Below are 26,088 nucleotides of genomic sequence, written 5' to 3'. Positions count from 1 at the left end.
TTAACCAGAGGTTCCCTCAAACTGCTGATGACTAGCAACTTTCAAGCTATAGACAGAAGTTAGAAAAACCTCCCAGCTTTTCACTTATGAGAACCTAGACTCCTGTATCAGAAAGATGGTGCCTACTTGGGGTCAGATTGCCACTCCTTTGCAAGGTACAAAACCCAAAAAGAACTGGTTTGAGAGGCACATAAAGCTGCCAGCATCAGTCTGCTCCACAGCAACTACCCTGCACATCACTTCACATCAGTCTGGAAGCTCCCTCAAAGCAGATTTTTAAAGGTCACTGCACATACACTGACTTGGGCACTTAAAGCTACAATTAACAGTTCTGCTAAATAGAAGACTATTACTTTAGAAGACTAAAGCCCACAAAGAAAACATTTGTACATGTCACTGCCATTCAGCTCAAGCCCATCTGCACTACAGAGTCATGCTGCAGCTGTTCACCTTGTTTTGATGGGGCTGGATTTAAAGCCAAGCCAGGGTCTATAACTCATATTGATTGTAACAGCTTAAATAAGCCATCTGCCCACTCTGACTACCTAGGATGACCACAGAGCAATTCTCCTATTCAATCAAACTGGAGACATGTTTATTTCTACAATGTGAAAGAGAAACCAGTCTTTAAATATATGTAGTTCTCATCCCCAGAAGAAAGGCAGTTTTATCATGAGAGTGCATCAAGCCACCTGCAAGGCAAGAGGATTTGAAGTGGCCCACCCAAACATGTCCATTGCTACAAGACCTCCAGTGCCACGGCAAGACACACTGCTTTCAGTTTATCAAGCTGATTTGCTGCCATGAGAATTTAATTAGATGAGGGCACAAAGAGACACTGCTGGTAGTGTCCACACTGTTAAACACAAACATCCCAAGATAAGAGGTGTAGATGCTTTCCAAGGAACAGAAGTAGTCAGTAAAATAAGGAACATACCTACAACTAATAAACACATAAAAACTAATAAAAACTATGCTGCTTTTTTGTTGCTCTGACAGCTGTATCTAATCATCACAGCTGTGCATGGTATTCAAACAGAATCTGAGTAAGCAGAGAAGAGACATGGTTCCCTACCTAAGGAAAGCATGGAGCTGCACAAAGATGAGCAGAGTGGAGGGTTAGACTGCCAGAGCAGAACAGCAGTAAGTAAGTAAGTAAGTAATATGACAAGCCTAGTATAAAGAGGAAGGTTTGCAAATACAGGGTGAAGATACTTGAAATTATATGATTATGAATTATAGAGTGAGCAATACCAGGAAGGTAAAGCCTTGCCAACATTTTGTATGGATATAGTGGGCCTCTCCTTAACACAAAAGTACTTCAGTCCTTTAATAATCTTTGTTGTCTTGCCCTGGACTCACTCCAATATGTCCATGTCTTTCTTGTTCTGTGGGCTCAAAACTGGATTCAGCATTCCAGATGTGCTGAATGCAGAGGAAGGATCACTTTCTTTCACATGCTAGCAGTGCTCTTCCTTGTGCATCCATCCCAGGATGCTGTTGGCCTTTTTCATTGTAAGGGCATATTGGTGTTAGATGACAAGCTTCTTGCTCCCAAAGACCCCAAGGCCCTTCATTGCCAAGCTATACTGCAGTCCCCAGAATGTACCGATGGCTGGAATCATTCTTATCCCAGTGTAAGACTTCACATCTCTCATTGTTGAGCTCTATGAGATTCCCCTCTGCCCAATTTTCCAGCCTACCAAGGTCCCTCTCAGTCCCTCTGATGTAACAGTCACTCCTCCTGGTTTTGTATAATACGTGAACTTGCTGTAGCAGCACTCTGCTCCACCATCCAGGTTGTTAATGAAGAACCTCAACAGTACTGGCCCCACTATCATGCCCTGAAGTATAATGCTAGTGAACTTGTTTTCAGCTTGATTTTGTGCCATATATCACAACCTCTGGACCTGATTGTTCAGATAATCTTCAATTCACCTCACTATCCATTTATTTGTCCCACATTTTGCCAGTTTGTCTTGTTAGAACATTGTGAAAGACAGCATTAAAACCCTATCACAGCTGAGATAAACAACGTCTCATTGCTCTCCATTCATGCAGCAGGCAAGGCAACTTTCTGTGGAAGGTTATCAAGTTGGTTAAGCATAACTTCCCCTCCATATGTGCATGGTGGCTACTTCTGATGACTTTTTGTCCTTCCTGAGACTGAAAATGGTATCCAGGATTAGTTGCTCTGTTATCTTTCCAGGGGCTCACGTGGAGCTGGTTGGCTTGTTGCTGCATTGCTGATGTTCTTTTTTGACTTTCTGGAAGATAGTGACCCTTGCTCTATTCCAGTCTTGAGGGACATTCCCAGTTGCCATGGCCTTTCAAAGACTATCAAGGGTGGACTCCCAAAGACATCTGTCAGCTTTGTCATTGGTGGAGTAGGTAAGGCCTATTTGTTTATGTGTTCCTTAAACTGGTCCTTCTCCACCCAGGGAAAGTTTCTTTGCTCCAGACATTTTCTCTGGTTCAGCCTATTTGTCTGGTACAGAGTCCCGAGATTCTTGAAGATTAGGATTGTTTTATTTCAAGAGACCTAAGAAGGTGTTCCAAATTTACTCATAATCCAAAGTGGAGAGTTTGATTTAGGTGCATACAAATCCAGTGTAGAGACAGGTGTCTTTCTGATAGTTGAAACAGTAGTATGTGGCTCCCCATGGATCATCACTTCCTCAGAAACAAAAGGAACTAGGCTTTTGATGCCTTACCATTTGTTTTCTTAAGAGCATCGTCTCTGCTAAAAGGAGCCAGAGGAAATGCACAGGAAATGCACAGGAAGAATGTGCTTGAAGGGTTCAGTTTAGTTCTTCATACAAAACTCATTAATTGTCAGGAAGAAAAAGCCCTATGTAGGGGCAGAAGAAAAAGGCATTTCTGGGGCACATTTTCAAGCCAGATCATTGATTCTCCTTCTCAGGATAAAGGCTTATTACCAAAAACAAACAAACAAACAAAAAAAATCACACCAAAACCAAAAACAACCTACTTACCATGTAGAACTGCTGAAGCCTGCAAGAAGCCTCAAATTCCTGCCTTATCAAATTTGTTTAATCTACTCTTGTCTGGCATCCATGCCAACAAAAAAGATGATTGATGGCATTGTGAGGCCACTCAATAATCTTTGAAATGCCAGTTAGGAGGACTCCTTAAGCCTGAATAAGGGCAATTACTATTCATATCTTAAAGAAGAAGTTCACAGAAAAACATTTTGAAATCCTCACTAGTGAAAGGTGATACAGAATCTCTGATTCCACAAAGCAATGACATGTTGTTGGACTTCACAGTTTCTTGTTGTTGTAGAATGTGCTGCATGTGAAGTTCTTACATGCAAAGGACAGAACCTGACAGAACTGTCCTGAGAGAAAAATTCATTTTCCACAGATGATAGCTTCCTAGCCTGTCTGACCAAACTGATTGCAAGCGTGTAGGCAATAAGCATCTTTCTGTCCTATAATCTCACTCTCATCTTCTCTGACATAACTAAAGAGACCTATTTAATTTACAGCAGGAATTCCCCCACCACCAGAAGTACTCAGGGAAAAATTTTACTTCAGTAGTATATTTGAAAATGTATTCAGTAAATTAGTTTCCAGTCAAGTTTTCTGGACAATCTGTATTACATTTTTGTTCTACAATTTGGATTTGCAAGGTTACTTCACAATACATTGTCTTAATATTTTAGTATCACCTCTGAATGTGGAACTTCTGCAATTCCTAAGGTAGTAAAATTAATTGAAATATTAGCAAATAATCTACCAATTCTTTCATATATTACAGTCCTGTCAGCTTCCTTAGAAACAATGAAGCAGTGGCCTTTTCTGTATTTGATTTACAGACACAAAAGCATTCCATGAGGTGCAGAATGAGTTTTTTAACTTGCCCAAACCCAACACAGGTCACAAAATGTTGAGAAGAACCTGGCTGCAAAAAAACTAACTCATGCAAAGAAGTATAAATAAAGGTAACTCTTTAATTCTATTTCTGCTGTAAACTGCTTTTCAAAGTGTGTGTGTGTGGGGGGGGGGGGGGGTTGGTTTAATTTGTTTGTTTGCTTGTTTGTTTTTAATGATTTAATTGAACCTTAAATAAATGACAGACACTTGAAATACAGGGATTGTTGAAACACATACTGAGTAGTAATCACAATTTATTGCAGACTGTTGCAAGGTAAGGAAATTAAGAAGGCTCTGGTAGAAGGGAAAAGCCATTCTTTATTGACAGAGGGTATTTTTAACTTTTTAATTAAATTTTAGAAGAACTTTGAAAGGGAGTTTGACTATAAGGAAAATTGGGTAGCCAAGAGCTTTTGAAGCTCTTTTGAAGCTCTTGGATCTGCCAAAATCTTCTCATTTCCCTCCTAAAACAGCAACAGGTTTATGACTGAATTCCATACAGAAGGGGTATTGCACCACTTTCCCCTGTTTAAGTGTCAAAGTAATCTACATTCTGAACACATAGAAAGCATCTATTCAGCTGCCTTATCACAAAACACATTAACTTGACTTTTTTTCCCTGGGTAATCAAGGCAGTAGCATCTATGTGAATGTTTATTTTTCCAGTCAGAGTTCAGTTTTCTTTTTAATACTTGGAAGATCTATCTCCTTGCAACAGCAAAGCTGGGCTCTGATCTGCTGGAGGAAATCAACTGGATCCAGTTGCAAGATGTGCCTCTTACAGTGGGAACTTGTGACTAACGTGTACAAGCCAGCTGAGAATGGGTTTGGCTATGACCTCAGCCCACAGACTGTAGTGATAAGCAGGTCAACGATGAGTGATGTCATGCAGGCAGGCCAGGAGCTGAGATGTAGACTGGTACTCCTACAGCACCACTGAGGCAGGACTGACAGCCCCGAGCTAAGCTGACAAACAAATATTCTGTTTATTCTCACTGTTTTGCATGTCACGGGTTTCTGCATCACACACTTTTCAACTGTTCCTCTGACAACAGATGCATTATTTCTGTCATTGCGCCTTTTACAATCACATGGAGGCTTCTTAAAGTAATAATTTACATTTACACACTTCTCAGAAAAGTGAGAGTATTAGTCTTCTCCCTCTCTGCCCTCAATGTACAGAGAGTGTACTCTCCTCTCTCCTCTGCTCCTGCAGAGTAGAACTGAAATACAACCAGATTAGACTGGGTGGTGTCTACTTATTCCAAATGTCAATTCAGAGATGCCAAAGACCAGGTATTTTATATAGGTATTGTGTTAGTTCAGCGCATTTCTCGTACTGAATTGTAGTTGTAAGAATTCAACAGATCTGTAAACTGAACAGTAATGCCTTGGATAAGCCATCTATAAGAATTCAGTTTGACAATTAGATATGAAAATCTTATTTTAGTGATTAGCCCAGTATCATCCAGGAATTTGATAGCAAAACCAGTGAATCAGAACTGGCTGATTAAGGGACCACCTTTCTCTTCCCTAAAGCTTTGGTCAATGTTTCCCTGCTGTCTCATAAAACACAGGATATATAGACTAGGACAGTCACCTCCAGTACATCTAGTACAGTCTAGGGCAAGATTGCTCTTGAGGGGGTATTTTAATCACTGTTCACTAAGTATGCTGAAAGAGGCAAAAATGATGACTGAAAAATCTTAAAACTAGCAACCTCTATCATTTGAGGGTTGTATAGCCCTAAACATGTGCTTTGTGTCATAGCCCTGATCATCTGTCTTGTCAAGTCAAAAATTGCAAGCCAGTGTACCCCAGCGATACACACGGGGTTGGAACATAGAGATCTCTGTTCCTTCGGCCCCAGAAATAACTGAAGGAGAGAAGACAGTTGTGCAGAAGGAGGGAGAAAATATACTCTAGGCAGGCCTTTAACTAAATTCTAAATCTTGAGTATGTTCTAATGGACCACAGTCCTTTACTTGTGATTTTTTAGGGGAAAAAAGATGATGTTTAACATCATCTGCCTTCTTCTTATGCAGACCCCTTATTTATAGCCGCATTTGTCTCATATTACTCATAGCACTAGGGATAGGCTCTGATTTTCATGACTCAGTCCCCTCAGCTGCCATTTCCAGCAGCATTTCTCATGAAACCAGTATCCTTCAAGTTCCCCTGTCTCCCAACTTTCAGTCCAGCCTCTCATACTCCTCAGATTTTTGGGCTTCCCAGCATTCTCAGCAATCCACTGGCCCAGTATCAGCCAGTATCACTTTATTCTGTCACTCTTCCTTAGTTTCTCCTTATATCTTTTCCCTTCTGAATCCCTTCCTGCCTCTGTAACCCTTAATCACTCTTTGTCAGTAAGAGTTGTCTCATTCACATCATCCCAGCCATCCTGCTCAAATATTGTATGCAATCTCTCACTTCTTCTTGTGGAAGTTGTTTACAGTTACTTAAACTCCACAAGATCTGGTAAAAGGACAAGTCAATCCATTACTGTGATTTGCTGAACTATTAGCACATCTGGATGCATTCACAATACACAGGGCTGTTCTCAAAGTTGTATAAGAAAGCTGGTCAGAGCAAAAGGGAAATATGCTGGTCTTTTTAGCTTGTCAGAACTTGTGTGGAAACTAAAATTCAAATGTCAAGCTGAAATAAAGAAAATCTGCAGAAATCAAATTCTTGCTGTCACCACAAGGAGATGTACTGCCTGTCACCTATGGCCTGGATGGCCTAATAAAAAAATTATACTGTCATTGCAAGTAAGAAAATTATTGCCAGCATTGCAAGGCCACAAGAACTGGTGGGCTGTTCGGTTTGTTATTAGTTTGAATGAATTTACCCAGTACAAATTGAAATTGGGTATCAAGTGTCTTTTGTTATGATGTAGAATTTAAGTGTGGGATAATACCAGAGACCTTGAAAATATGTGTAAAGGCTTAAAACAGGGGCCACGAGATTATAAACATCTCACTGGCAGTCAGCTTCTGGTTCCGGACGATTATAATCTTAAGTGCTGAGAACACTTCTTTAGACATAACAAGGAGGAAGCAATCAAACAACAAGTGCATGTACTTCATGCACTGTTTATGAATAAGACAAATAGATTATGTGGCCATGGGAAGTTAACACCCCCAGAATTGGAGAGTGTATCATCCAAGAAAAAGGAGACCAGGGAATTAAAATTCACTGACAGTCAAGCTTTTTTGAAATGTACTAGATCTTGATATTTGAAAAGAATTGCTGCTGGCAAATGGTTGTCATCACTGGATTATAATGGAATTTTCTTCTTAAAAACTATATCAAAGGTGCAAGCACATCTGTTTCAAGGACCAAGGCTCTTCAAATATATTTTATCATGCCAGTCAAGTGCTAGGGCTGTATAGAAGTATGTATCTGAGTACACAAACTACATGTACTTGTTGTCTCAAACTCTATAATTCCTGAATAAAGCATTAAAATCAGTTTGCCTAGTGTGATAACTATCAGTGTGACAACATCAACTGACAAGCCATGAAATGATCAAGCAATTGCCCTAAACAATCATTGTAGGTCCCTTCCAGCTGGAAGTATTCCATTGTATTCTCTGTATGCTTCTCATTATTGTCTGCAAATACATCCATCAAATCCTCAGTGTGAGTTGGCTCTCCCACTGAAATAAAAGACAAATCTGCAACAGAACCAGGGTTTTAGACATCACACAGGAACACAGTTTCACCGAATACAAAGTTAGAATTATTGCAGCCAGACATTTATTAGGAAGTGTTAGGAAGTGTAAAACTGCCTGGGTTGGAATGGTTCACAGTTTCTGCAGTGTTATTATTTGTTTCTGTATTAGTTCTTACTTTAGTGCTTTACATTAAATATATATATATATATATCTCACCGCATGTCATCTTATGTTCCATTCTACTGCTTTAATGCTGAATAATTAAAAGCACAGGGGCTGAACTTTCTGTTATTTTTAGGCTGTAATATGCGAAATGTTATTATGTCATTGCTAAATTATTCCAGAAGTTAATTATTTGTGTTCTGGAGGCATTTTTTTCCTGCTTCTTCACTTGATGACTGAACAAGAAACTTGCCCCAGGAAATAAGGGTGTGTCTGTGCTGTGGAGGTGGTGGTAAATGTTTATGCAGGAAGAACCTAGAGTACCTAAGGAACTACAAGAACAAATTTTTGGCCTCAAGCCATGTAGTTTAGTTGGAGAAATGTCTCATGGGGTAGGTGGTATATTACAGTGTAAAGTAAAATCCAGTGAAATGTAGCACATTAGAGGCTTGCTTCAGATACTACAATTAAGAAACACTTAAGAAGCTGCTTTTTCAATCAGCAAACTTTTGGGGTAAACTTCATTATAATTATTCTCAGTGTTTGTATGCGTGCAGTATTAAAGTTACATTCACAAATTGTTTTGCATAGCCAATATTGAGTATCAGGTGTTTTCATAAATCATTAATTTTTAGTATCCCAAAGTTCAACAGACTATGGTATGGCTTTCAACTCTATGTAATTCCTGAAATTATACTGTTTTAGCCCATATGGGGTACATCAATAATACCTGCAGTATAGTTTCAACCTTCTATTTTTTTCTCTGGAAAATTTTCATAGAAACATTAAGTATGTATAACCCATTGCACAAATGCAACCTTTTTTATACTCGGATCGCTTTCTGTAACAGTCATTCAGCACCCTAAAAAAGCTACGGCTGCATTTGTATCCACCTGTGACTGTAGTCAATGTAATTGACCAGTAGAAATGGTTAGTGTGAGTTCTGTTGTCAGGAAACTTTCTCATCTATGAGACAGCCTCAGGCAACTGACCTGTTTCTAGAGAACTGGCTGGTTTTATACAGATACAAACATTTTATATGCTGCAATTCTTGGTTACACAAAGAAAAAAAAAATGGTATTTATACGGTGTTCTCATCATAATTTACAAAAGTCAATTCTTTGTAAAAGACAACATCCCTTTCAAGAGCCACTGGCATATTGCCGTGTATCACTCATCAAGGCCATTTCTGGTTTTAAATTGAGGCAATCTCTTAGGCTATCTCTCATGTAGTAGTACGCAGCTGAGAGCCTGCTGGTTGTGTTCGATCAGTCACTGCAGTCTGTCAGAAGGATGCAGTTCTCCTTGGGGAACAATCAATACCCCCAAAAAGAACTACTGTGCTGTAAGTGTGGTACTAATATTGTGCGTCAATGGGACTCAACTCCGCTTCATGTCACTCACCAAGACAAGACAAAACAAACCAGATAAAGCAAACAAAAAACCACCAGACACGTACCATAAAATCATAACAATTGAAATTATCGATTTTCAATTCTATTGAAAACCTCACAGATAGGCCCAGAATGTCACAAGTGTATCTGCGTGTCAGTCAGAGAATGATTTTGGAGTAAAATAATCTCAGAAGTAGCCTTAGCTATTGCGTCATATTTTACCATTTATTTCCATATATCATGAAAAGTTTTGTCTGAACCAAGTCTCTGCAGCTCCTGAAAGGAGTGTATAGTGAGGTGGGGGTCGGTGTGGTCTGCCGGGCCTGGCCTTAATCTGAGACACTGGAGATTCAGATTAGGTATTAGAAAAAAAATTTGTCACTCTCACGGAGGTCAGGCACTGGAATATGTTTTCCGGGAGGTGCTGGAGTCACCATCCCTGGAAGATTTTAAACGTCTCTTGGGTGGAGCACCCAGCTAGTGCGCGCTTCCCGAGAAGCCGCTGCCGTGGCGGCGGTGCCCGTGTCCCTGCGGGAAGCGCTGAGGGCGCGGTGCCGCGGCACTCCCTGCCGGCGGGCAGCTGGCCCTGGGGGAGGGAGTCCGCCCCCGCCGGCGGCGCCGCTGGCGGGCGCGGCCGGACCGGGAATGACGGCGCCCATTGGTGCGGCCGGGAGAAGGCGCGGCCGGGCCCGGAATGGCGGCGCCCATTGGTGCGGCCGGGAGAAGGCGCGGCCGGGCCCGGAATGGCGGCGCCCATTGGTGCGGATGTAAAGAGGCGCGGCGGGGCCGGGAGCGGCGGCGCAGTCGCGGGCGGGTTGTTGGGCTGTCGCCATCTCGCCATGGCTCGCGAGTTCGAGCTGTGCCCCGGGCGGCGCGTCGGCGGCGACCAGCCCTGCTTCATCATCGCCGAGATCGGGCAGAACCACCAGGGCGACCTGGACATCGCCAAGCGCATGATCCGCATGGTCAAGGTGCGCGGGGGGGAGGCGGGTGAGGGAGAGCGCCGGGGCGCGGCCTGGGTTTATTCCAGACACAGGTTGTCTGCAGGGGGACCCTTGCATTTAACTTTGATTAAGGATCTGGAGTGCTTGTTCAGTGAGGAGCGGCTGAGGGAGCTGTGGTTCTTCAGCCTGGAGAAAAGGAGGCTCAGGGGTGACATCATGACTCTCTACAACTCCCTGAGAGGAGCGTGTGGCCAGGTGGGGCTCGGCCGCTTCTGCCAGGCCGCTAGTGACAGGATGAGAGGACGTGGCCTCAAGCTGTGCCACAGAGGTTAAGGCTGGCCATCAGGAAGAATTTCTCGGAGAGGCCGAACAGACATCGCAGTGGGCTGCCCAGGGAGGTGGTGGAGTCGCTGTCAGTGGAGGTGTTTAAGGAAAGACTGGACGTGGCACTTGGTGGTCTATTTGACAACGTGGAGCTCAGTCACCTCAAGGCCTCGATGATCTCAGAGGTCTTTTCCAACTAATTCATTCTGTGATCTTTTGTCATGGCTGCAGCCCCGCAGCTGGGACATGAGCTTACGGGGAATTTAGGAAGTATCTGAACCATTAATCTGCTGAACCATCTCTGATGAACCTCCAGTTTGACTTGGTTGACATCAGGGCTTTATTGCAGTAAAGCTTGTGTCATCCAGTAAGACAGCCAAACTGCTTTCAAATTTGATGTGATATCCATTAGATAGAAAACCACACATCATCACAGCTCAGGACATGATGTATTCAGTTATGTGACTGGGCTGAAAGTGGAGACCAGTCTAAAGAGGATTTGTCTTTACTGTGTGATTTCATGTGAATTATTCCTTCAAATGAATTATTCTTCCTGGAGTTGTTCAAGAGTGTCTGGTGCTGGTGACGTGATCTAGGGATAACTCTGGTGATGCTGGGTGGATGGTTGGACTGGATGATCTTAAGTTTCTTCCAGCCTTGATGATGCTATGAATTTCAGACTCATACTCCTTGTTCCATAGAATCCTGTGTCCTTTTTTAATGTAACATTATCAGTGACAGCTAATCTGGGAACAACACCACAGAAGTCAACTCTTCAAATAAGCAACATGCATAGCTAAGTAGTTTTGTAGGTTTAATATGGTTTCTCTGAACTGCTGCTCTACTAAGTGTATCAGGACTCTGAAATAGAAGGGTTCATACGTGTGTAGGTCCACAGTCACTCTGTGTTCATTACCGTTTCTGTGATTGCTGTGATGGTAATGTGAAAACTCCACAACAGATGAGCACATCAGTTACTCACTCCTTGCATTCAGAGCTAGGTGAGTGCCGGTTCACTTGCAGTTCCACTCAGTGTGCACCAGCTTGTTTTGCAGGACTGCGGAGCAGACTGTGCTAAGTTCCAGAAGAGTGAACTGGAGTACAAATTCAACAAGAAAGCCTTAGAAAGGCCCTACACCTCTAAACACTCCTGGGGAAAGACTTATGGGGAACACAAGCGCCACCTGGAGTTCAGTCATGACCAATATAGAGAGCTGAAGAAGTATGCGGAGGAGATTGGCATTTTCTTCACAGCTTCTGGCATGGATGAGGTATGTAAGCCATACTGGAATGACAAGGGGAGTCTGGCTGTTGTGTCTGTTGGGTATTACTTAGATGTGATAGTTTTTACAGAAAAAAAATATACGGACAATCGATTTCTTAACTGAGACACCTAGAGTAATTTGCCAGTTCACCTGTGTTCCTACAGTGGTTGGCTGAATATTTTGGAAGACTTGCCATGTGTTGAGATACTTATCAGAGTAAGTAGTATTAGGGACAAGGCTTCATTTTGACCTTCATAAACAATTGAGGCTTTGAGAGTATAGATCAAGATGGCAATCAGACTGCTCTCCAGTGTTGTCTGGTATATTGATATCAAACTTCTTTCTATATTTAAAACAGATTCCTTTCTTGATCTAATCCCCATTATTTCCCTCTTTTTTTCTGCCCTCCTTGTTGTTTACTAGACCCTTGTGGTGTTTCTAAGCAGTAGGAATTTTATGCCCCTATTTCTTTTACTAATCTCATGGAGTTGCTCACACCTTGTCCTATTACTGCTGAATCATTTACTGATTTTTGCCAGTGGGCTCTTGAAAAGTCAGTCACCAGCTTCACAACTCCATGAAACTCCTGCTGCTGTTCCCCCTTAGACATGTGTACTTGTAGCTGTTGCATGTCATTTGCCTCAGAATAATGGTAGTGACATTATTAACAAATGCAACATACAGTTCATATGTGTAAGCTGTAAAGGTCAGGTAACACTTGAACTTCAGTACAGATGAGAGATTACAGATTTATTTTTCTTTGTGGCCTAGAAAAGACAGAGAACCGAATGGAAAGAGACCCTACCAGAAGTAAGCTAGCCACTCCTGCATATGCCAGCAGAACCATGTCCCTGGCTTTCTGGAAGTAGATATATCCAGGATAGGACAAACCTGATTTACTTAATGTTTTAAGGCAATCTATTCAGTGTCTCACTCTTGCAATCAGAGACAATTCCTGATACATGAGTGTTATTTCTCACAATTTGTCTCTCTCTTCATCTGATGATAGACAAATATGCTGTGTGTATATGGCACTAACTCAGTGCCATGGATTCAGAAATAGATCTGTGAAAAGAGAGTGTGGTGATGTTTCTTTTATTGCTCTCTTCACATCTAGAAGACTCGCTGAACAGCATGCATTCCTTTAAGAAAGGAGTACATGAACACAGGAATCTCGGACTTCTGTATCTGGGATCTTAAAAGACCCACGTGCCTTTGGGGAGAAGAAAACCCCCACATTCCTTCTTTGATGTTAAAACCTCTGGTTTCTAAAGGCTGTAGTACAACATAGAACAATTTTTATAGGCAGCAGCTAAGATCACTTTCTGCTGCTGGGATCCCTCTTTATCTCTGCTGTGCTCTTTTGTATGTGGCTTTATTAGCTAATTAACAGAAGTGATACATGTTTGTGCCTTCTTTTTGAGCAGTAATTGCATTACACCCTAATATTTCTGGTGGCATTTCTGCAAGACAGGGGTTTGGAACTTAAAATATTGCATACATTGACATAAAAACTCTTTAAGAATGCATTAACTTCTGAAAGTTTTTATACATTAACTTCTGTAAATTTAACATAATCTCCGGAGGTCCAGATACATCAAAGAGGTTAAATTGTGTGATTAACTATATGAGGAAATTATTTAAGTGATGTGTGAAACAAATAAAAAAGTCTTTGAATAACTTTTTTATTTATTCTGTTCTGGTGTGTACCGGAGACAAAGCAGGATCTCATTGAACCACTCCCTTTAACGTCATTTTTGTTATTTGAAATTACTTCCTGGTTCTTGAATCTCTTAAAGAAGAGCTGCTAATTTTCAAGAGATATTTTTCTAATGAAGAGTGGCCTTAGATGCAAGGTCTACCTGTCATATTTAATTTTTGCCATCTCCTGAGATAAGATCTGTGTCAATAGATTACCCATTGTCTTTATGCACAATACATCTGAATAAACTATATTAACTAGTGAACATAGAGATGTTATACATAGCAGCTACAAGAAATTTAATCTCCATCATACTGATGGTAGAAAAATTAGACTGAATAAGACTTTATTATCTTTGTGGACATTAGCATTCTTTCTCTGGCATTAAGTAAATGTAACTGCAACAAGAAAACAGCTGAAGAAATGAAAAAGTGTTTGCGGGTGGTCAACAAGGGCAAAGGTAACTGTTTCATTATTTTCCCCAGAGGTGAATGGAGGATTCAAATACCTCTTGCCTGTGATAGATTTGGAATTTAAATTTTCTTCCTATAAAGTACTAATTTTTAAAAGGCCGCTTATGTACCCGTTTTCAGGAAGCCTCTAATAATTCTTGAATTGTTTGGCATATTTTTAGAGAAAGGCAGAGTATAATTAGCATTTAAATAAACAGTTTTATAGTCTTTGCTTTGGCATATTTTATTGTTCTAGTATCTTTCCTAAAAGCAAATTAATTTTGGATTTCCCTTTTTGGGCACTTTTGGGGTTTTTTCCTGGTGCTTATTTAATATGCTCATACAAGTTTTCAGTGTGATGAGTCTGTTCTACTATCTGTAGTTTTAAACACTCTGTAGCTTAATCTTTCTGACCTGCAGGACACATGTGGCAGGAAAACTGTGCATGCTTGTATCACATTTCTTCTTTGACAGGCAGACTTCCATCTGCAGGTAGTTGCTCTCTCTGGTAGTGTTCAAAAAAGAGAGAAAAAAATCGAGAATGTTGTGATACACAGGTTCATCTGCAAGCTGAGATGGAGCTCTGCTTGCTTGTACTAAGCAGCAGACTGTACAGCTGGTGAGACCAGAGACTGCCTTGAGACCGTGATCCCAATCAAAACTTTGCACTAAAACAGAAGTATGAAAGAAGGCATCATAATTATACTCCACCTGGAGGGAAATCAGATGCTAATATTGTCAAGATAGCAAATGCTACTTCAGGAGCAGGGTTTTTTGTGTATGATACTGTATAATACCCACCTGTTTAATTAAGCTTTGGGTTTGTTGTGTTAAACAGTTGTTTATTTCCAAGAACAGTAGTTCTTGATCCCTTGATCCAGCTGAAATGGAGTGTTAAAGCATGATTTCTTTTCCTTGTAGATGGCTGTGGAATTTCTACATGAACTGGATGTTCCATTTTTCAAAGTAGGATCAGGAGATACAAATAATTTTCCATATTTGGAAAAGACTGCAAAGAAAGGTAAGCATTTTCTTTGATCCATCTTGGTGACCATCACAATTTCTCAGTAGCTCAGTTATTACATTTTTCTCCAGTTGATTTTTGGGAAAACAATCTGAAGTTTCTTTATATTTCAGACTTTGAAAAAAAAAAGTTTTATCTAGAGTTCTTTTCTAGTTTTACTGAAATAATTTACTTTAAAGAATTTAATTTTATCTTGGGTAGCTTTCTTGTTGACATAGGATGTGGATATTTTCCAATGGCTAGGTCGCCCAATGGTGATTTCCAGTGGGATGCAGTCGATGAGCACAATGCATCAGGTTTATCAGATTGTGAAGCCCATAAATCCAAACTTCTGCTTCCTGCAGTGCACCAGCGCATACCCACTTCAGCCAGAGGACGTCAATCTCCGTGTTATATCGGTCAGTGAGTAACCCAGAGCGTGCTGTGGGTGGGGTGGCAGAGAAGGGTTCTGTGCTTTTGCTGAGATACACTTCCAGGTCTTAAGGCGTGCTGGAATTTGCTTCTGGGAAGTTACAGGATGTGTCATGTTCCTCTAATTCACACTGAAGTTAAAAGATCCACCGGGTCCTTTTTTAGTAGAACTCATCTTTGAGGAATATGATAAAGGATATTGCTGGAGTATTCACAGTTCAACAGAGGAAAACATGACATGGTTATGAGGTTAACCCTGTGGTTTTTAGTGCTAACAAAAATCATGTAGACTGTTATCATTTTAGAAGGTGCATGAAATGAGAATGTAATTCTAAATAGGAAGCTAGACCAGAAACTTTGTTTAAAAAGTTTCATGTGACTATTACTTGTATATGCCAAATAGTGATGTAAGAAAGTTTTCCCAAACTGGCCAGTGTTCAAGCACTACCTTAGATCTATAATATACTATACACATAGTATATTATTTTTAATAGAATGACACATGGCTGCATTTAAGTGCTTTTAGGACTTGGTGACTGTTCTCTGTGCTTGGATTAAAAGGTTGCTTCAGATTTTAAATACGATGTTGAAGAAATCTGTTTTGGATACAGATTAAGTTTAACCAATCCACTGGCTTCTTGGATAAAAATAGGATACTATTACTGTTACTTAGGCTAATACAGGCCTTGAAGACCTTGAATAGTAGAAGTGTATTAAAACGAGAAATGTAAATTGTAGAAGAGAACATGCTTCCTTGTCGGTATTGATAATATTAGTCAGATTTGGAATGTGGTGATTGGTAATGCAGTGTAACTTGTTGAATTTAAAAGGTTGCATTCTCTGCATATCCAACTACTTGTTTATGGCACAGTATTTGTCCACTGCAGTTATCACTATTAAATTTGCTTTGTTTTTGAAACTGCTGCCTTGGTAATTCAGACCAACTCTGTTGTGATTCAAGGCATACCAGTCAGCTTTTCCTGATATCCCCATTGGCTATTCGGGGCATGAAACTGGCATAGCCATTTCAGTGGCAGCTGTTGCTATGGGTGCTAAAGTACTGGAACGGCACGTGACTCTTGACAAAACATGGAAAGGAAGCGACCACCAAGCATCTCTGGAGCCAAATGAGCTGGCAGACTTAGTGAAAGCCATCCGTACTGTGGAAAAAGCAATGGGTTCTCCAATCAAACAGCTCTTGCCCTGTGAAATGGCTTGCAATGAAAAGGTAACTTTTGATTTTAGTTTGTGTAAACCTGCAACTAATTTAGACCTATAGCTAATAACTCTGTATTCAGAAAAATAGGTTGTGAATTGTTTATTGCAGTAGCATTTCTGCCTCTGCACTTAAAAAATTTCACACTGCATAATGTTGGCAGTTTTGATTATAATAGAGGTCTGTGTTTATCATCCAGTGGTTAACTAAGTTGAGTAACAGCCTGGAATCATTTAAGTTGGAAAAGACCCGTGAGGTCATTTAGTCCAACCTAACACTGCCAAGCTCAACCACTAATGTATGTTCCTAAGTGCCATGTCTACACATTTTAAATAACTCCAGGAATCATGTCTCAACTGCTTCCATGTTCTAGACTGTTTGAGTGCTTGGTCACCCTTTTAGAGAAGAAATTTTTCCTAATATCTAGTCTAACCCTCCCGTGGCACAGCTTGAGGCCATTTCCTCTTTTTCTGTCATTTGCTGCCTGGGAGAAGAGACCACTCAGCTGACTACAGCATCCTCTCATGGAGCTGTAGACAGTGATAAGGCCCCCTCTGAGCTTCCTTTTCTCCAGGCTAAGCATCCCCCAGCTCCCTCAGCCACTTTTCAAAGGACTTGTGCTCCAGACATTTCACCAGCTTTGTGGCCTTTCTCTGGATTCACTCCAGCATTTCAATGTCCTTCTTGTAATAAGGGGTCCAGAACTGGACACAGGATTTGAGGTGTGGCCCCACCAGTGCCAGGTACTTGGCAATCGTAATAGGAATAATACCTCTATGATTTTATATTAGCTGCTTTTGCACTAAGCTAAAATGCCAGTCATTCTAATCAGATTCCCTCCATTGTGATTTTGAAAAATTCCAGTGAGCCACTGTCCAGTTTCAGAAAACATCTGCATGTTCCTGGCAGCCTAGTTACAGTGAGAGTAACCATGCTAAATTAATCTTCGTTTGGAATAAGTAATGGAGAAGGCAATTCTACACAACCTGTTCTAAAATAACTGCAGAACATTTTTTTGTCCTTTTATGTTATACTAAGCTAGCAATGTATTTAACTTCAGCATTGTTTTTTTCCCCCTCCCTGTAGCTGGGAAAGTCGGTAGTGGCAAAAGTGGCAATTCCTGAAGGTGCAGTGTTGACACTTGACATGCTGACAGTGAAGGTGGGAGAGCCAAAGGGATTTCCTCCAGAATGCATCTTTGACCTGGTGGGCCAGAAGGTTAAAAGAACTATTGAAGAAGATGAAACCATCACAGAGCAAGCAGTGGAAAATCACGTAAAAAAAGTGAAGTGCTAAACCAAAGCACTCCATTCCATATTTCTCAATGTACTACCATGCAATGTGTTTGAGAATAGCAGCATGGTAGATTAGAAGAAAGGGGTGTAATTATGAGGGTACAAACAGGATAGAATTTTCAGGTTCTTGTTAGCAGGAAGTTTCAGAAGCAAAGGGGATATAAATTATGAAGATTTTGTTAGAAATTGTATAGCATTGTGCCTAGGAAATGCCATGATCCTCTCTTCTCCATTTCACTTAACCTAGATTAATTTGGAGTTCTGCCAAATACAAGACCACAGTCTGCCACTTTCCACCTTCCCTTTTCTGTTAAGAATACAGTGAATTATCAGAATTTTGTCTACACTTTGAATTGTTCTAGCCCTGTATCTTTTGATACTCCTCTCTTTTCTGCCATTTGCCTCACCTGTGTGATAGCAGGACTCTGGTTGGAGTTGAATACAGATAAGTGAAGGTTTACACTGAACAGAAAACTACAAATGCAACCTGGATGGATTTTTTTTTTTAAGATGAAACTCTTAAAAGTGTCATGATAAAGCAGTGGGTTGCAGCAATCTGTATTCTGTGGGAAAATGGGCTTCTTGAGAAAGCTAATTTCTCAAGAGACAGTACCAGGAAAGGAAGCATAGTGATATTTACAAAGGTCCCATTTAAGGAGCAAGAGAGCCTTTTTTGAACTGAAAGGCCAAAAGGCATGCCAGAGAGATTGAGGAGGGAAGAAAAGTAGATCTGAGACGAATCAGTGGAAATAAGTTTAATTTATGCTTCGGAAATTCTGAAAAGCATCTATTGCAAGTTGAGTGAAGTCTGGAATATTAAGTTGATTCTGCAGAGCATTTGGATGCCTCTGTTGGACCTGGGGGGAGCTTCTCAGGTAGGAAGCAAATGCTGGTGAAGTTTTAGCAGCTTTTTTTTTTCTGTACTAAGCAGAATCCTCTACATTGGGATTTTTCTCCCAACACTGGTGTGTTGGGACATGGCTGAGGCTGACTGCCTGACTACATTTACACCATTGTGCTTCAGCATGACGGTCAGTACATGATTTGTGTGGTCTGCTCTTGCGTCCCAGCTTCTCATTTTTCATTTGAGAAATGCAATACCACTCGTATTGCCTGCTGGTTTTCCCTTTGACCAGAAGGGAGCTGTATAGCAGCAGCTGCAAGCCATTAATTCTTCAACTACCTTGCTTAGGACAGAACTGCTTTGCAATACTTAATCTGCTTTTGTTCTGTGGTGGAATCATTTACTAGTGATGGTTACTTGGAACTTGCTACCTTTTTGTCATGAGTTGGTGAAGTATCTTGAATTTGGTGGTGAGTGGTTTTGTACCTATATACTATTTACTTTCAAGATGTGCAATTCTGAGGAAACTGTATTCATATCTTTAAATGGGGAAGCAGAGGTTGAGTCATATACTTCACCATATGTGATCTGTGACTGATGCAGTATGCTTGCCTTACATTAAAAAAATACTTAATTTTTAAAAGATTTTTTTTTTTCATTTCAAATTTGAAAAATAAATTTAGCTTATAAAACAAGCTCTTATTTCTGCATTTCAGGCTATGGTCAGACCTTGCCTTTGCCAGCACTGGTGATGCAGGGCCTTTAGTGTTTGAACACTGTAACATTACCTGACCAGTTTCAAGTAGAAGTGGTTTTTCACTCTAGGCTGGTCCTGGAGACTGCTGTAAGCAAAAGCTCCAGAAATGTCCAGGACTTTAATTAATGTATTGATGGGGGGGAAGACATGCATATACAGAAAATTGCAAGCTGTGTCCCCTAGTTTTACGTGAATGTTGCAAATTGGACGCAAACATAAATGGGCCACAAATGCACCTCTGGCCTGGTGTTTTCATTGCACCTGTGAGCCCTGCAGACATTTCATCCTCCTAGGGGTTGTACACAGCTTTTTCTCATGCTATCACTCAATGGAAAGAATAGGGCCACCCAGAAGTCCAATTCAGAGCTTCTGTCACATGTAAGACCAGCTAGTGACTATTAAATGTGGTGACAGAAGCTCCAGTTTCAGAAGGGACCTTTCCAAGAGTCAGTGCCAGACTTTGATTTTTCCAAGCTGACACTTAAATATGAGCTAATTTACTTAGTGCATTTATTATCCAAATCTGACCTTGTCAATGATAACAATATGCAGTATAAAATCTTGAAGCTTGAACCAAACTAAACCTATTGCCATACACAATTGCAGCCTCTCCAGGCTGATAAGGGGAGGGAGTTCATTAAAAAAATTTTCCAAAAGTCAATATCCATGTTCCAGTCTGGGTTGTAATATGTATCTTTCAACCTGACTTCTTCCATTTTACAAGTTGAAAAATACTACATATGGCACTTCAGGTGGTACAGCAACACCATTTATAAGTCAAATAATCTTTCCCCATTGAAAAACACATATACATTAAAAAAATACAGTTGATTTTCTTGAACTTACTGTTACAATTTGAAAAAAGCACCATAATACTATATACTGCACTTTGAGTGGTATATCAACATAATTTATAAAAGTGAGGTCACCTTCCTTCATTAAAAAAAAATACACATTAAAAATCACAGTCGGTTCTCCTAAGCTTATGTTACCTTCTAAAAGCATCATAATTACAACTTTGATACAACAGAGATGAATTCATATAGAAAATTGCTGAAATGGCATTAGCAGAAAAAGCATGAACTAGTAGGCTTTGTTTCTTATGTTAGTTTGCATGTTCTAATGGACCCTTCCCAGAGTCTCAGGGCTGGATAAACTGGTTCTGTGAACTTGCAGCAGAAGGTGTGCAAATGAGCCATGCCATCGCTAACGTTGTAGAATGAAAGGATTCCTGCTTCATAATCTAGAAAAATGCCAATGCAATCAGGATCATCTTCTACCAGGATGGGGATTCTCTCTCCCTTGTGAAATGCCCAGTATTCAAAATCAAATTTCTTAAGGCACCAAGATGCTCTATTCCAGCCCAGTCGACAGGCTTCAGAGTCTCCTTTCCTGCCAATGGTCGGGTAGGCTGCGCCAATCCACCATCCCTCTCCAGCACAACGCAGGTCAACTTCCCAGTAATGGCTCCCAGAAAGGAATGCGTCTCTGCTTAGCACTTGCCATAATTTATCAAATCTCTTGGGACTACAGGGGTAGAGTATTCTCCTCCAGCTACAGCTTACTTCAAGACGGTCTTCTGACAATTTCAGTCTTGGGTGAATGCTGTCATGTTCCCAGGTTGGTGATCTTGCATCTGCAATAAAAGCCATAATCAGACTTGCTACATTTCTCATGACCCTTGGAAGAAGTCCAAGTTATAGAACACCTGCAAAGGAGCTCACAGTTGAAAGTGTCTTGGGACAGTCAGAAAGCCTGCAGTCCCAGGAACATGGGCTGGAAAAGGCATGCCAAAGGGGTCAGAGCAGGCCACTAATATTGCTGCCTCCACACCTTTGTGATCTGGGCCAACCATGGTGATGGGGACCTCAGCCACAGCACCAAGGTTGCTTTACATTTTGAGTTAGGACTCAGCCAGAAAGCCCACAGGTCCAAGGACACTGGGTCTGGAAAAGGCATTCCAGTCAGAGCAAGGCAGGGACCCAGCATTGCTGACTGTACATTAGGTAGGGATGGGATTCAGCTAGTCACAGAGCCTACATCTCCAGGGGCTGGAAAATGTGTGCTAAGTGCATAAAGCAGTGAACCAACACTGCTGTCCCCACACCTTTCTAACGTAGGGCACCAATGTGATGCGCACCTCTGCCACAGCACTAAGCTGCTATTTGGGCTAAGGTCAGGATTCAGGGAGCCACAGAGCCCACAGCTCCAGAGACAGTGCAAAAGGCATGCCAAGGGAATCACAGCAGGGCACCAACACTGGTGCCTCCACACATTTCTAATCTGGATCACTCATGGTGATGGGATAAGCAGAAGCCATACACAGAGAGTTACAGTCCTGTGGTCTGTTCAGCCTGGAGGAGACTAAAGGGAGACCTCACTGTAGTTTACATCTTCCTTGTAACGGGGAGAGAAGGGGCAGGCACTGATCTCTTCTCTGTGATGACAATGACAGGACCCGAGGGAATGGCCTGAAAATTCTGTCAGGCAAGGCTTAGGTTAGGAAGAGGTTAGGAAAGGTTCCCCAGAGGGTGTTTGTGCACTGGAACAGGCTCCCCAGAGAAGTGATCACAGCATCAACCCTGACAGAGCTCAAGAAGCACTTAGACAACGCTCTCAGATACGTGGTCCTGTGCAGGCCCAGGAGTTGGACCCTAGTGATTTTTGTGGGTCCATTCCAGCTCAGGAGATTCTAGGATTCTAGCATAATCATACTTACGTTTTAAGAAAAGCAACCGATCAACAGGAGTCATGGTTTTCAGCACTGTCCCAGGCTCCTTCTTTGCAGTGGGATTAAGGCTACTGAAAACATCTGGGCAAAGATGAAAAGGGACAGCTTAGGGAGTCAACAATCATTTTCCAACTTCATGGACAAACTATGTTACTAACTATGTTACTTTTTCTGGGGAGGGGCTACTCATTCTATGCTTTCAGCATTATGCTCTTTGCATAGTATGGAGATGCTGGACTAGTGTTCCCACAGAAATACACAATTGAGCACAACACCAAGTAATCAGACCTGATTCCTTTAAAACTGGCCCTCATCAGATGAAATAGGCAGCTGAAGATAGCTGCAGGTGCTTGCTGCAGTAGCAGTCCTACACACATCCTGCAGTCTTTCAGATCAGATCTGACCATTTGCCCCAGCAACCTGCCACAGTCTTTTCAGTGGCAATTCTCTGATAAGGGCTTAAAAGGCAGCTGGGTGAAATATGATGGCCAGTGTTGCCTGCTCACTCAAAGAGCAGCAGGATTTTCCCATGGTTATTTAGCTTTGTGCCTCTGTGCCCCATTAGGAAAAACTGCTTGCCTTCATTATGCCAAAGGTCATTGAAGGATGAACTAACAGCTCAAAGACAAAAGGATTTCTATATACAACATGTTAGTTCAGCTTTACTGTACTAAAAATCATCAATTTTTTTCAGACTGAGGCAGATCACCAGGTACATCAATTAAAAAAAGCTTTCAAATTTTAGAGGTACCCCATTGCCAGAGCACTTGCACTCAATTGTAACTGAGAGAATAGATACATTCTATAGGTGTGATGGTCTACATTAAGTTGTATTGAAATACCTGATGGAACTGGGGAAAAAAAGCAACAGACAAACCAAAGATCATCTTCAGAGTTGGAAGAGAAATCTCTTAGTTCCTAAATCACCACTATATCACCTAAATCACCTATAACAGCATTACACTCATGCTGACAGAAAGCAGTACCCATGCCTGAAAAACTGTTGTTTCTCCAGATGATTTGGTAAAAAGTCCTGTTATTACTTAAAAAGTACACTTTATTTCCAAAGACAGCAGAAGAAAGCAAAATTCAGAGCACTCTCTCAGGTACCTTCTTTAAGCCGGGCATCCAATGGTTTCTGTAGAATGGACTGCAGAGCTCTGATGAAGTGTTTATAATGGTTAAGTAAGTGTTCAAACGAGAGCGGTATTGGATGCCACTTTTCTAATGGGTGTCTGGATTCCTTAATTTCCTTCTCAATTTCTGCGTACTTCTGAGAGCAGAAAGCCAAACACTACAATTAGCAGAGACTGTGACATGAAAGGACTCTTCCATTCGAGCTCCCATACACCACAAAGCAAGGACAGCTCCAACATGAGGTAAACCTATGGGCCATCACAGGCAAACTTGGTGAGATCAGCCTGCCTTTTAGCTCATTAGCCTGCCCATTACATCCTCCTGCCAGTGGAGCCATCCCAGACATGGAGAACCCAACAGCCACAGTTAAAGAGATCCCTCCAGGATGGAAATGAGTTTAGCCTAGCCAGGACCCTTTGTGGGAAATCCCATCAATGGCAAAATCAAACTATTAAGTTTTAAAACCAATTTGAAGAATAAAATCCAACTTCCCCACAAGAAAATCTCCACAAAATCACAAAGAGCCGCTCCTGTGTGTAGGTGTGTTGCTAGAACACACAGCAGAATGCCAGGGCCATATCACAGCAATGGAAACTGCAGTCTGACACATTGCAAGGATGCAAAAATGCATCCTGTAAGAAACTGCATCTTTTGTCTTGTGTCAGGGCACAAGCACATGGCAACATAATCTTTCCAAGGAAGGTGAAGATCATCATCTGTAGGAAAAAGGAACAGCATTGCTTTCTCCAGTGAAGTGAAGGCTTATGGTGATTAGGATTTCTTGCAATTAAGGAAATTACAGATTTTAACTTCCCTCCTGAGGTTGCCTGAGGACTGGCTTTTCTCATACCTTCATATCACACAAGGAAAGACTTGATACAGCATTTGTCTTTAAGAGACGTGTCTTTTCCATCTGTGCTTAAAATTAACATGAATTTCATACAGACCTGAAATCAATGCCACAGCAGGAAGACCCAATAGCTCAAAAATCAGGAACCAAATTTGTTCACCAAAACAGCAACACAAAGCAAATTAAAAAGCACTTAGGAAGATGCTGCTTACATACAGAAGGATCTATAGAAGACATTACTAGAGAAATTCACCAAGGACTGTCAGGGTAAGAGGTAGAAAGAGACCATACAATACCACCTCCAGCAAATTAATAGGATCACTGTCCTGTTGTATTTGTCTGATTCGATGTGTGAAGGTGTCGAGGGCTTCCAGCTGTTCTTTACAGGACCTCAAATGCTGATCATATGTTCCCAGAGCTTGCTGAGTCTTTTCATCAATGAAGATTTTTGCCAGACTCTCTTCCTCCCGAAGAAGTAACTGAAGCTCAGTCATTTTTTCTGACAGCTGTCGTTTAATCATATCAGCATGTGCCTATGGATAAAGCAGAAGAATGTCTCCCCCCTGCTCAACAGACCATAAACATTTCAGACATTTCTCTTTCAGGATTTTAGTGCTATGTTTTGGTTGAATTCTACTGATTTTCTCCATCTCTTCAGAAACATGTCTCTACCCCTTAAGGGAGCACAGATATGATCTACCTGCTGATGTCTGGATGGAAAAGAGTGAGAGAAGATTCCAAGATGCCTATTTATGTCAAAAAATCTGTTTTCGGCTGGAATTAACAGGGTACCATTTGCAACAAGAAACAGATCTTTTTCTTCAGTAGCAAGACTTTGACTGCTTTTAAAGCAAGCCAGAGACAAGTAAGTGGTAGGAAGAGAAAGCTTCCCAAAGAACATGGCATCAGGCCAAGTCTCTAAAGCTCCCTCAAGCTCTTACTGACATTTCTGTAACAGAAGTGCCTAGCGATGCTCCTTAGAGCAGAAGTCATTTCATGCTCTATAAATGAGGTGCAGCTTAGCATACATTCCCATTCTTAAGACAGAGTCAACAGAACTGTGTTTACTCAACTCTGAATACAGAAAATTCAATAATGCAGTTCAGTCCATATCATACAAGTTCAGTGCATATCATACAAGATACATAAGTGTAGCCAGAATAACATATGCAGCTGGGGCTATCTACTATTCCTCTGCATAAAAATTTTATCCTTGGTCTTCCAGAGATGTTCAGCTGATCAAGGAATGAGGATCAGGTCTTTGGAGACTCTCCCTCTTCCCTCTCTTTGGTAGTGTAATATATTGTGATGAATACAGGGAATACACTCTTCTCCTGGGAAGTAGAGTAGCCACTGGATGGCTGGGTCTTTGAATAGCTACAGAGAAAACAAAATGTCTCCCCTTGGAAAATGACCATCCAGTGGAGAATGAAACCACACTTTACCTTCACATCATTTACAGCCTGCTCTATGCTCCTTCTGTTGCCATCTTCTTCCTCTTTTCTCTCTTCTAGATTCTTCAAGCACAATGCCATGAGTTCCTATACAACAATGAAACAAAATAAAACGCTGTTTCATAACACCTGTAAAAACCAGAAACAACTATCCAGCTTGATTTTCATATAGGGGGGGTTACTGAAATATACTGTTTCAGAATCAGAATATTCTGAATTGGAAGGTGAAACTCTTAAATGAAAGGCCTTTTATGAGGCTTATTAAGGCCAGTATAGTGATGAACCATAAGGATTTCAGCATTTCCCCTGGTGGTTATACTGGTAAGGTTTGGACAGCTGGGCAAATTAGCACCACCTTCTTAAGGCACAGGGAAACCCAAAGTGAAAAAAACATATCCATCTTTAATCTATGGTGCTGCGTATTTCCATTACATGCTAATGCATTTAGCAGCTGAAGGGCAACTAAGTACTTTTATTTAGAGGACAAGTGGAAGGCTCCACTTATCTAAAAATCCGGTGAATGTTTAGGATGCTTCCCAGTGTACAAA

At 41.2% G+C, this 26,088-nt stretch overlaps 3 protein-coding genes across 3 annotated transcripts in view; 1 reads left to right on the top strand and 2 right to left on the bottom strand.

Moving 5' to 3' along the window:
• SHB (SH2 domain containing adaptor protein B) overlaps window positions 1-26,088 on the bottom strand; it is a 333,076-nt gene that overhangs the window by 76,364 nt on the left and 230,624 nt on the right. The window lies entirely within an intron of this gene.
• On the top strand, window positions 9,949-19,306 carry NANS (N-acetylneuraminate synthase). Its single transcript, XM_054283689.1, has 6 exons — window positions 9,949-10,105; window positions 11,458-11,673; window positions 14,743-14,842; window positions 15,089-15,243; window positions 16,218-16,484; window positions 17,559-19,306. Exons 1-6 carry the CDS (start codon window positions 9,974-9,976, stop codon window positions 17,766-17,768), a joined length of 1,080 nt encoding a protein of 359 aa, XP_054139664.1. The 5' UTR covers window positions 9,949-9,973; the 3' UTR covers window positions 17,769-19,306.
• On the bottom strand, window positions 20,346-25,621 carry TRIM14 (tripartite motif containing 14). The gene is made up of 5 exons (XM_054283676.1): window positions 25,532-25,621; window positions 24,386-24,619; window positions 23,210-23,372; window positions 22,088-22,180; window positions 20,346-21,004 (listed from the first exon to the last, which is right to left on the bottom strand). Exons 1-5 carry the CDS (start codon window positions 25,619-25,621, stop codon window positions 20,469-20,471), a joined length of 1,116 nt encoding a protein of 371 aa, XP_054139651.1. The 3' UTR covers window positions 20,346-20,468.

This window comes from Melozone crissalis, unplaced genomic scaffold (assembly GCF_028551555.1).
Source record: "Melozone crissalis strain CALT ecotype California unplaced genomic scaffold, PUWL_Pcris_2 ptg000005l_1, whole genome shotgun sequence".
Classification (NCBI taxonomy): domain Eukaryota; kingdom Metazoa; phylum Chordata; class Aves; order Passeriformes; family Passerellidae; genus Melozone; species Melozone crissalis.
This window is presented reverse-complemented; position numbering and strand designations above follow the sequence as displayed.